The sequence below is a fragment of the Herpailurus yagouaroundi genome, unplaced genomic scaffold, assembly GCF_014898765.1.
Source record: "Herpailurus yagouaroundi ecotype Mexico unplaced genomic scaffold, PumYag 29, whole genome shotgun sequence".
Taxonomy (NCBI): Eukaryota; Metazoa; Chordata; class Mammalia; order Carnivora; family Felidae; genus Herpailurus; species Herpailurus yagouaroundi.
The window spans coordinates 34,517,121-34,529,635 of NW_024412377.1; the positions used below are offsets into that span (position 1 = coordinate 34,517,121).

Consider the following 12,515-nt stretch of genomic DNA (forward strand, 5'->3'; position numbering starts at 1 on the left):
GTTATAGGACCTCCGAAGTAGAGAATGTACCACAGCTTGATGGACAACTTCCAGTGCAGCCTTTTGATTAGAGCCTCACTTAGAAGATGCTGATTTGCAGATGAGCCGATACAAAGGAGTAGGATGCCCGAGTGAGGTACATGCTGTCTCCAGTAACCCCAAAAAGTACAATAAGATGCTGATCATCATTTTTAGTAGGGAGAGGAAGGAGGTGAAGGAACAGTTTTTCTTTTACTGCTGGAGGGATTGGGTGTTTTGAATCTACTCACTTAGTCCCAAGAAATGTCACTCGGTGAATAGGCCTCTGAATTTTGTTGGGGGTTTATCAGCAACACCTACTGATGGAGGTGTGCTAACACTGAAGTCAGGGCCTTTGAGACAGACTTATAGCTTATAAGTCAACAGGACATCCGTATAGTGTAAACTTTAGGCATCACAAGATAGAGACACTTGTGCTAAACCTTGACCAGCTGTTGGTGGCATCTGTCAGGGGAGTTTCTTCCAATAGCTCCTCTCTACCTGTGGCTCTTTTCCATTTGGGACAGTCTATCTCTGGTACTTACAGAATAGAGCAATGTAAATACCATACCAATTCCTGCTGTACATTCAGATGTTAAGGCAACACCAGTATGTAGAATCGGCTCTACCCACAGGGTTAAGACAGCCTCCCTTTCCTGCCGTGAACTTTGCCTAAACCCCTAAACCTTGAATATAAGTGCCTCCTCTCCCTGTGATAGGATGGTTAGTTGGACACCTGAATCTAATGGAGCCATTAAAGTTTGAGTCTCTTCCATTCCTGAGTTTCCCTCAGCATACTTGGATACGTATATGGGGGTCTTCACTATACCCTTGGAAACAGGGAGACCTTGGCTCCACCCCTCATTATCTTCCTCCAAGCTGGTGAAGTCAAGGCATCAGGCGAGGGGAGGTAGAAGAGAAAGAGATATGGAGGGAGAAAGTAACTCCATGCCAGTGAGCTTTAAAGTGTGTACGTTCAGGGTGCCTGGCTGGCTCAGTCGGTTGAGTGTTGGACTCTTGATTTTAGCTCAGGTCATGGGGCCAAGCCTCACATCAGGCTCTGTGCTGAGCATGGAGCCTGCTTAGGATTCTTTCCCTCCCCAACTCGCACTCTGTTTCTTAAAAAAAAAGTATACCTTAATCCTAGACATTTGCTGCCCTGTTGTTATGAAACATCTCTTATGTTTTTACCTGGTTTAACATAAAAGTTGGGATTTTCAGGAGGCTTGACCACAGGAATTTATATTATTTTGGATTCTTATTCCCCAGTGACTCATCTTCATGAGCATTGTAAAATCCAGTTGGCAAGAAGACTTACTAGACAGTGCTTCATCACGGGAGTTTGTCTCCGAGAAATCTCCCCAAGAGCACCATGGCACCTTTATGGCAGCCAGGACACACTGCAGGAAAAAACCCGAGACCTTTTACTGTCCTCTCCAAATGAATCTAAGGTAGATGTGACACTGCAGGAGAGAGAGCCCTGCCCAGGTGTTGCCATTCTTCCTTGGCAAGCATCGTGTTGCCCTTCATCTCTCATGTGGACCAGCCAAAGTTCTAATGACTCAACTTGTTTTTGTTAGTAGCAGTTGCAAATTTCCCTCTTGTCACCCTTGGTTTAGATAACTTGTCTGTAAAGGGGTGGAACCTTCTGTCTCCACCCCTGTTCCCACCTGTGGATCTTAGTTGTTTTGATGGATTGCACTTATAACAGACCACTAGGTTGGCAGAGAGGTCCTCTTCCAACACTGGGAGAGTTTGCAACAACCAGGAACCATTCTAGCAGCTGTCCTTGAACTTACTCTCTAGTATTCATCCTGCAACCACCCTCCTAGTTTTTCCTCATTAATAGATGTTTTAGTTTTCTGAGGCTGCCCTAACAAAGTACCATAAACTGGGTATAACAGAAATTTATTGTCTCACAGTTCTGGAGGCTAGAAATTTTAAACCATGGTATTGGCAGGGCCATGTTCTTCAAAAGCCTGCAGGGGAAGATCCTTCCTTGCCTGTTCTAGCTTCTGTGAGCCCCAGGTGTTCTTGGCTTGTGGCAGTATGACTGCAGTCTTTGCCCACATCTTCATTCACGTTGCTGTCTTCTGTCTCTTTGTATGGCTTTCTCGTGTGTGTGCCCAAATGAACCTCTACTTACAAGGACGGAGTTGTATTAGAGGAGGCCCACTCTAATGACCTCATCCTTGATTACATCTACAAAGACTGATTCCCAAATAAGGTTACATTCACAGGTATGAGGGGTCAGGACTTCAGTATATCTTTTTGAGGGACACAGTTTAACTCAAAGCAGTCGGCAACTAAATGGAAGACGACGCATTGCCCACTTGATCGTGCAGTTTGGTCAGCATGTTTATTGCCAGCTCCAATGGACTTCCTCAGATCCCATTAATTGCTCTGTGAGGCCTGATTCTTTGTCTTCTGGTAAACCTGCTCTTTTTCAGCATCTTGTCCTTGTTGCCAAAACCTGGCAAGAACTGTGACAGATCTGAGATGTTACCCTATTTGCAAGCCAACAGTTTATCCTGCACAGTTTTCATAGATACTGATAGAGGGTAGGAGACTTTTAGGTTAGAAAGATTTTCTTTTTTGCACAGCAAGCAGCATGAGTTTTGTATTTGTGCCAGTTTTTCCTTCTCCCTCACAGGGGTGACATAGAGTGGCCCAGGTGAAAGCTGTGCATGTGGTTGGTTTACATCACAGCCGAAGAAACTCCAGCTTAGGAAGCCCAATCTTAGATAACGGGCTGCAAGCAAACCTGACTGACATTGCCCAAAGGGGGATATTATTATATGGACAGTAAGCACAGCTGCCCTCTGCTCTAGAGGGAGCCATACTCTCTGTCTTTCCAGATTGCTGGCTCTACTTCAGACATCTTTGAAGAGAGTCCAGAACAAAAGCTGTCAGTTCAGAAGATGTGCAGAAACATGAGACTCATGGATAATTGTCACCTAATAGTTATCTTCTTTGTGTTTATTGGATTGTGGCAGTTCTTTTTATACTGTCTATATAAGACCTTTGGCAGACATGTGTGCCCATGTTCTGGTCTGTGGTTTGCCATTTGTTTGGTTTGTGGCTTGCCTTTTTGTTAACTATTTCAAAGGGCAGAAGTTTTTAATTTTGATGAAATCTCTTTTGTTAATTTTTGCTATTAAGGTTTCTGTTTTTGTGTGCTATTTAAGAAATCTTTTTTTTTAATTTTTTTTTTTTTTAACATTTATTTATTTTTGAGACAGAGAGAGACAGAGCATGAGCAGGGGAGGGTCAGAGAGAGAGGGAGACACAGAATCTGAAACAGGCTCCAGGCTCTGAGCTGTCAGCCCAGAGCCCGATGCGGGGCTCGAACTCACGGACCACGAGATCATGACCTGAGCTGAAGTCGGACGCCCAACCGACTGAGCCACCCAGGCGCCTCTAAGAAATCTTTTAGTAACCCAATGTTACAAAGATTTTCTCCTATTTTTTCTAGAAGTTTAATTGTTTTAGTTCTTCCATTAAAGTCTGTGATCCATTTTAATTAATTTTGGGGGGTATGATTTGAAAGTGATGGTTGATATTTATTTTCTCCATTTAAAGACCAGTTGTTCCAGTACCACTGTTAAAACATTCTTTCCTCCATTAAATTACCTTGGAGCCTTTTTTTCAAAAATCAGTTAACTGAATAAGTGTGGGTCTATTGATGAACTTCATTCTGTCCCACGAATCTTCACGCCTTGTCTGTCCTTTCACCAGTGTCGCATCTTAACTCACTGCATTCTACATTAAGTCTTGAAATCAGGTAGTATAAGTCGTCCAAGCTGGTGTTTTGCCTTTCCATATAAATTTTACTTTGAGCTTACCAGTTCTTCCCAAAAGCCTGCTAGGAATTCGATTGACCTTACAGATTTTTAAATCCATACAATTATGTATTTCAGGAACAAAGAAAACTCAGCTCCACTAGAGGAAAATACCACAGGAAAAAGCGAGGCAAAAAAAAGAAAGATTGCAGAAACTTCAAATGTTATCACTGAGTCATTGCCATCTGCAGAGTCAGAACCTGTTGAGATTGAGGTGGAGATTGCCGAAGGCACAATTGAAGTGGAAGATGAAGGCATCGAAACGTTGGAGGAAGTGGCTTCTGCCAAACAGTCCATAAAGTACATTCAGAGCACAGGTTCTTCTGATGATTCCGCCCTGGCACTGTTGGCAGATATTACCAGCAAGTACCGTCAAGGTGATAGGAAAGGGCAGATTAAGGAAGAAGATGGTTGTGCATCTGACCCCACAAGCAAACAGGTAGAAGGTATTGAAATTGTGGAACTTCAGCTGTCACATGTGAAGGACTTGTTCCATTGTGAGAAATGTAACCGTTCATTTAAATTGTTTTACCATTTTAAGGAACACATGAAATCACACTCCACTGAGAGTTTCAAGTGTGAAATATGCAATAAAAGGTATCTTCGGGAGAGCGCATGGAAACAGCACCTCAACTGTTACCACCTTGAAGAAGGTGGAGTCAGTAAGAAGCAAAGAACTGGGAAAAAAATTCACATATGTCAATACTGTGAAAAACAGTTTGACCACTTTGGACATTTTAAAGAGCATCTTCGAAAACATACAGGTAATTAGCAAATACTTTATGTTAAAAGTATATTTTTCCACATTCACTTCAGGTCTCAATGTCTAAATCCCTTTTTTTTTTTTTTTTTTTTTTTTATTACCACAGAAACCATCTCCTGTTTTTTCTAATATGCAGGTTGAGTTCACATTGTTCTTTTGGTATTAGTTTGCTGAAATATTGATACTTTAAAAGCAAAATCAGTATCAACTTTGAAAGTAGTTGTCACTTTTGCACCTTGCCAATTTTTATATATATATATATATATTTTTTTTTTCCTGGTCCATTTTTATTTTTTTATTTTTTAAATACAATTTATTGTCAAATTGGCTTACATACAACACCCAGTGCTCATCCCAAAAGGTGCCCACCTCGATGCCCATCACCCACTTTCCCCTCTTCCCCGCCCCCATCAACCCTGTTCTGTGTATTTAAGAGTCTCTTATGGTTTGCCTCCCTCCCTCTCTGTTTGTAACTATTTTTCCCCTCTTCCTTTCCCCCATGGTCTTCTGTTCAGTTTCTCAGGATCCACATATGATTGAAAACCTACAATATCTGCACTCAGCAGACTGACTGCACTTAGCATAATACCCTCCAGTTCCATCCACGTTGCTGCAAATGGCCAGATTTCATTCTTTCGCACTGCCAAGTAGTAGTCCATTGTATATATAAACCACATCTTCCTTATCCATTCGTCAGTTGATGGGCATTTAGGCTCTTTCCATAATTTGGCTATTGTTGAAAGTGCTGCTATAAACACTGGGGTACAGGTGCCCCTATGCTTCAGCACTCCTGTATCCCTTGGGTAAATTCCTAGCAGTGCTATTGCTGGGTCATAGGGTAGTTCTATTTTTAATTTTTTGAGGAACCTCCACACTGTTTTCCAGAGCAGCTGCACCAGTTTGCATTCCCACCAGCAGTGCAGGAGGGTTCCCGTTTCTCCACATCCTCTCCAGCATCTATAGTCTCCTGATTTGTTCATTTTAGCCACTCTAACCGGCATGAGGTGGTATCTCAGTGTGGTTTGGATTTGTATTTCCCTGATGAGGAGTGACATTGAGCATCTTTTCATGTGCCTGTTGGCCATCTGGATGTCTTCTTTGGAAAGTGTCTCTTCATGTCTTCTGCCCATTTCTTCACTGGATTATTTGTTTTACAGGACCAGTTTTTATATTTTTAAAAGAAATACATATAACACAGCTTGTGATTACTTACCAAGGATGATAAATTATGAAATCCTAATTATAGGGAAACTTCACTGTTCCTTTTTTTACATTTCCTATCTCATTTATATGTTACATAGATCAATATGTTTACAAAAATCCCTGGCATGTTTATCCATTTGTGTACACTTGGTCACCTGTTATGACCTGGTGGTGAAGTAGTCAGCATATGTTCATCTTCCCACCCCTCTCCGAGGGCACACAGTGTTGGCACTGATGGACAGCAAAGGGGATGAGAAAAGTAAAGTCTTTTACTGCCTTCCTCGTGGGAGCCATCTCAGGCATGCAGGAGTGATTCCAGGGAGTGTCCCACTCGGCCTCTGGTCCTTATAGCTCTGCATCCATCTCCTGTGCCTGTTTTTGTCCTGTCAGACACCCCGTCCTTCTGCCTCTCAAGCCTCTTTGCTAAGTCTCCTGTGCCACACATAGGAGCTTCTGCCAATGCTTTGAATCTCGGGTGTGGGGACAGCAGTGGATAAGATGTGCCAAGTGTCAGACTCTGGACACGTTCCCAAGTTCTCTGTGGTGGCTAATGCTGTCTAGATTGTTTAATACAGTGAAGACAACACAGGGGTTCCATACTATTCAAAATCTTTCTCTTTGCTGGAGTTTGGAGAATTTTGAAGCAATTTTTTCATAGATTTCCTTGCTGTCCTGAGTTGCTTGCTGTATACTACTTGAAATTGAGGAAGCAGATAGATTCAGATAAATGTGGCATCCCTCACTTAAATGTTTAGGATCCATACTCGGGGACTGAATAAATGCCTAGGATCAATACTTAGTGGTTACATGAATAACAAGAGAATCTCATACTTTAATTTCATCTAGTATAGATGTAAAAAGCTTTAGGGTACTGGTTTGGGTAACTAATAGGTGTTTATGAAACCTTTTGGGAAAATGCTTTCTGATTTTCAAACATAGAGGTATATTGTATATTTAGAAACTGCCTATAGTAATAGTTTTTAGTCCTTAAAACAAATATTCATCTGTTTTAATGTAGTTTTGCAAAAACGATCGCTATACCATTAAACTAGTAAATAAATGTTAATTGGTAACTAGTGTGTTTTAATAAGGGTTTCCTGTGTCCCAACAGATAAACAGTCACTTTCATATTATTTTCTAGCATTGTAAAAGTAGAAGCAATTGTCTCTTTTACCTAAAACATAACCTGATAACTTGCCTGTTGAAAACAGGCAACACAGACTATTTTGGAAGTTAAAATGTGCCTTTCAAGTCCTATACGTTGTATTTTGGACTAAACACAGAATATAGAGCTAAAGTATATTATGTTGTATGTCTTTATCTTTAAAATTATGTGAGATAATTACGTTGTTACAAATTATAGAACTAGATGTCAATTTGAAGAACAGTTTAACACAAAGCAAACTGAACTTTTGTTGGCATTTAACCTCAATTAACTGTATTAGTAATTAGTAACAAGATAGTTGTAGATGTGATCAGTGACTTGGTGAATTCAAGAGGAGCATAAGTAAACAGCTTTATTTTATTTTATTTTATTTTTTTTCCAACGTTTATTTATTTTTCGGACAGAGAGAGACAGAGCATGAACGGGTGAGGGGCAGAGAGAGAGGGAGACACAGAATCGGAAACAGGCTCCAGGCTCTGAGCCATCAGCCCACAGCCTGACGCGGGGCTCGAACTCACGGACCGTGAGATCGTGACCTGGCTGAAGTCGGATGCTCAACCGACTGCGCCACCCAGGCGCCCCAGTAAACAGCTTTAAATTGTGCTTATGTTAATGAAGGATGGGTCGTTTTTTGCTTATAACAAACTAAGTGTAAAGATAAGGAACAATCCCATTCCTGTTTTCCTACCCTCAAAATATATATAAATCCCCCTCAGTTTCACATTTTGCATACTTTTATTAGTTTAGTGGTTTGATTTCTTCAGTGTTCTTAAAGCATGCGCTATAATCTATGACTTGAATTGCAAAATTTTGGCTGTTACTTGTCCTCTGAATTATTTTGTTTCCATTTGGAAAATAGTAATGGTAATGCCAACCTGCTAGGTCGTGGAGATAAGGAATTTTTAGAGTCTCTGCCTTCAAGGAGCTCACAGTTATGTTGGGAGAGACAAGCAGGCACAGTCACATGTGACGGGCTAAGTGCTAATAGAGGTAAGCACACAGTCTTATGGGAATGCCTGCCTGTACTGTTTGTTTATGATGGAAGAGACCAGGATGGTTTCCTGGAGTATTCACCCTATAATGACACCCAAAGGAAAAGGAGTTTGCCAGGAGATGGGCATTCCAGGCAAAAGAAATGAAGCATGCACAGGAATGAAGCATGCACAGGCATAGAGGAAAGAGCGTAAGCAGCTTGTTTGGAATGCTGCTGGTAGGTTGAGGCTGGGGGATTGGGTCCAAGTTGAGGAATGCCAGCATGTGTAGCTGTTAGGAACGGCTGCCCACATGGCATGCACTTAGGCATCATGGACAATCTACCAGTGGTTCAAGGGCAAGAGATGAGAAAGTGATGGGAGATAAAGCCAAGATCATATAGTTATTTTTCATAAGTGCTGTAAATGAATTCAGATTTTATTTTGGAAAACTGTGTCATTTTAAAGAAGTTTAAGCCAGGATCACATTTCTGTTTTAGAGTGATGACTGGCAGGATAGAGTGGAGCGAGATGAAACCTACAAGGTCTAATTAAGAAGCTGTTGGAGCAATCTAAGCAAGAAGGAGGGGCTGAGTAAAGGCAGTGATAGTGGAAGAGGGTTGGAAATGTGAAGAACATTAAGGAGGCAGAGTCAACAGGATTTGGTGACCATTGAGATATGGGGGTAAATCCTCGCTCTTTGGTTTGGGTGGCTACATAGTTGGAGGTTTATTATTAATTTAGAAAAATATAGAAGGGTAAGCACTTTAGCGGTGGGAGGAGATACCAGAACTTTTGACAGATTTACCAGTGGGACACCTCATATGAAAGAGAACCTAAAGGTGACCTTTAATCATGTCTTTAAATGATAGTACCTCATTTGCCAGAGAGGTAATGTGGAATTATAGAAACAATGTGGGTCTGGAAATCCTGACCTGACCCGAAGTCAGATGCTTAACTGACTGAGCCACTCAGGGGCCCTGGGTGGGTCTGAAAATCAGATTGGATTGCAGCTCCAATTCCAACATTTGACAGTATGATGAACTTAAATGGTCGCTTTATCTCTGGGCCTCTTTCCTTGTTTGTGTAAATAAGGGCAATAACTTACTTTACAGGGAAAAGCACTTTGCAGGCTACTGTCCACACATCTAAAGTATAATTAATCTGTTGCTATTTCTAGACTTCATCGGACTAAGTTTTTAAAATGCAAAAGCTCAAATGACATAAAAGCTGAAATGACAATGAAAAATGAATCTCTTTTCTACTTCAGTAGATCTCTCCAAAAGCACTTACTGCCATCATTTTCTTACTTACCCTTCCATATCTATTCTTTGTGTTTTTGAGTAACCATACACAGGCATGCACACAGAGGTTTTTTTGGGAAAAAAATAGAGGCATGTAGTACAGTGTGATGCCATTGTACACTATTTAATTTTTTTTTTTTTAACATTTTTGAGAGAGAGAGAGGGACAGAGTGGGAGAGGGGCAGAGAGAGGAGAGAGAATCCCAAACAGGCTCCACACCCAGTACAGAGTCTGACATGGGCCTTGAACCCACAAACCGTGAGATTATGACCTGATCTAACCAACTGAACCACCCAGGTGCCCCTGAAGTCTTTTAATACATGAAAATTCAGGAATCTACTTTTTTTTTTTTTTTTTCCACTGTGGCTGCATGGTGTTTCAGTGTATGGGTATACCATAATTTATTTATATTGATACACATTTAGGTTGTTACTAGTCTTTTACTGTTACAGGCTATGCCTCAGTAAGCATACTTTTGCATATATCTTTGTGTACATGTTCAAGAGCAGAATTGCCAAGTCAAAGAATATGTACATTTTAAATCTTGGCATTGTTATGAAATTGCTATTTAAAGGAGCTATACCAATTTATATTTGTAGGTTTTATTTATAGTGAAAAATTATGTACTACTGAAACCACAAAACGTAACCATTGTGTTTAGCAGTATCTTGCAACATTGGGAGATATGATAAGGAATTTCTGTACCAGCACTAATTCTAGGTGATTAGGTCTTTCTAATTTTCCCATCTCATGAACATTATACAAAAAACAGAGGGTTTTTTTGTCAGGGAAAAACTATAGCTCGAAGTAACTTGACTAGTATGAAGGTCACAACTAGGATCTCATCACTGGAGCCTGTTTCTCTGCAAGCGTCATGCTGTCCCTTGAATCCTCTCTCTTCTTGCCTTACTCCACACTGCTGGAGTCTACCTGTTAGCCTGCCAGTCCTTTCATATTTCTTTCCATCTAGCTTATTGCCCTATTTCTGACTTCTCTATCTTACCTTGTCCTCCTTGTATACAACTTGAATCACTTTTTCTTGTACTCTAAGCACATTCCCTTGGCTTTTAACCCACTTGCTCTAAAAAGGCCTCTAAAAAATCCTGGAATTATTGCAGTCAATTATCCCTACTCCCTGCTGAGCACTGTTGTAAAAAATTCATATCAGACCTTAAATTAGGCCTTTTTGGTGTCTGATTTAAAGCTTTCTTTGCCAGATTGCTATTTTGGGCCTTCAGTCCGGTACTCAAGACTCTGCCCACACGTCACCCCAGCAGATGACATATCTGTCATCTTTCAAAACCCTCCATCCCCTTTACTGTTTTCATGGGCTTGCCTCTCATCCCACTGTAGTCTGGCTTCTAACCCCACCATATTACTTACACTATTCCTACTAGAGTTAGTACAATCCCCTGTTGTTATTCTACCTGACATCTCTGTTCAGTTTAGCACTGTTTACTGCCCTCATCTTCCTGAAATTTCTTAATTTCCGCAGTGTTCTTTCCTTCTGCTTCTGGCTGTTCTCTTTCTGTTCTCTTTGCTGCTTCATTTACCTGGTGTTTTAACATGGTGTTTCATTGAGTTCTGTCCTTGATTCTGTTATCACATAACATACTTAGAGTTTTCACCACATCAAAGGTTTTTATTACTACCTAAAGTAACTCCTGATCTGTATATCAGTCCACCCTCTATTTGACTTCATAGGAGTCTGTTCAACTATTTACCAGACTTTTCCACCTTGAGTACCTTCAAATCAACAGATACAAAACTAAATTTATAATCTTTCTCAATACACTGCATTCCAAACCTACTTGGATTTCTGTGTTCTTGATTCTGATTGGCATTCTAAGCTAGAGGTCTGAGAATCATTATTGATACCTTCTCCCTCTTACTCCTCACCCATGTTGTTCTGTACCTCTGTGTCTCTGCCTAGAATACATTTCCTTCTTTCCTTCACTTATTCCATTCCAGGCAGAATTAATCCCTCTCCTTTTGTGCTGCTGCCTTACATTTTCCATTGCCCTTTATTCTGAAACAGGTTTTCTACAGTATATTGCAGGTGTTTATTTGTATATATTTCACGTTCATAAGATACTGTGGCCTGTGATACGAAGTTTTTAAAGAAGGGCAATTTATCTTCATCACCTAGCACATGGTCTGGCACATAGTAAGTGCTCAAAAAATACTTGTGGAATGGATAGTGATGCATTTCCCCAAAATAGAGACTGAGCTTGATTTTTACCTAAGGGAAAATGTGCACTTTTAAGACATGCTAAAACCTAGAACTCAGATCCAATTTTTATTTCTTCCTCAGAGTACAGATTCAATTAGAATAATCACTGGAAACTTATTATTTCCGCCTCTAGAAGAGTCTTTTGGATGTGACAGAAAACATCTGAATTACAAATTCAGACCTTCCTCTCAAGAAAGTGCTATTAGAATTAACCAAAAAGAAAAAAATTTATTTGCTTTTTCTGTTTTTCTTGATTTGCCAATAGAATTTTTTTTCTATTCAAATAGGTGAAAAACCTTTTGAATGTCCAAATTGTCATGAAAGATTTGCTAGAAATAGCACCCTCAAATGTCACCTGACTGCGTGCCAAACTGGAGTGGGGGCAAAAAAGGGAAGAAAGAAGCTTTATGAATGTCAGGTACGTGTGGGTGTATTCTGTCCTTAGCAAAGGAGTCGGGTGTTTGAAATCATTAAAAGTGAAGGGTAGCAGAGTCTAGAGTAAAAGTGTAGAGCTGGCAGTTTGGAAAGAATGAGTAAAGAACATCATCCATCGTTTGATTTTATTTATTTATTTATTTATTTATTTAATCGTTTTGATTTTAGAAGGGAGATTAGAATAGGGTTTTTTGGGTTGTTGCCTTTTTTTTTTTTTTTCCATCAATGTCAATAAAATTATGTCTTAAATAACAGGTAACCTGAAACTATTCTTCACCATTGAGCAAACAATAGAATTAGGGAGTGGAGCAGTGGAAGGCTCATTGGCTGTGATCAGCTCTTTTTCCATGATTAGTGTATATGTATCCCAAATAATGTAATGGTTCTAAATGCTAATGATATTATGTAGGAAATTATAATATTGGTACTTTATATCCCTTGAATTTATATGACATTTACGCAATGAAGGCAGTATTATGTTTCCTACATTGCATCTAAGTTGTTAGCTACATCAGCTAAAAGACCAAATAAACAACATAATTATGAACTCTCTTAGATCACATTATAAATGTCATATTCAT

At 40.0% G+C, this 12,515-nt stretch overlaps 1 protein-coding gene across 9 annotated transcripts in view; it reads left to right on the forward strand.

Annotated features, from left to right (window-relative positions):
- ZNF131 (zinc finger protein 131) overlaps positions 1 to 12,515 on the forward strand; it is a 31,216-nt gene that overhangs the window by 16,665 nt on the left and 2,036 nt on the right. For 7 of the 9 annotated variants that reach the window (XM_040496380.1, XM_040496402.1, XM_040496410.1 and 4 more), the window contains 2 exons: positions 3,939 to 4,624; positions 11,787 to 11,917. In XM_040496380.1, coding sequence (XP_040352314.1) covers positions 3,939 to 4,624; positions 11,787 to 11,917 — 817 coding nt within the window. Of the gene's footprint in view, positions 1 to 3,938; positions 4,625 to 11,786; positions 11,918 to 12,515 lie in introns of those variants that run through there. The other 2 variants (XM_040496431.1, XM_040496441.1) reach the window with 2 other exon arrangements.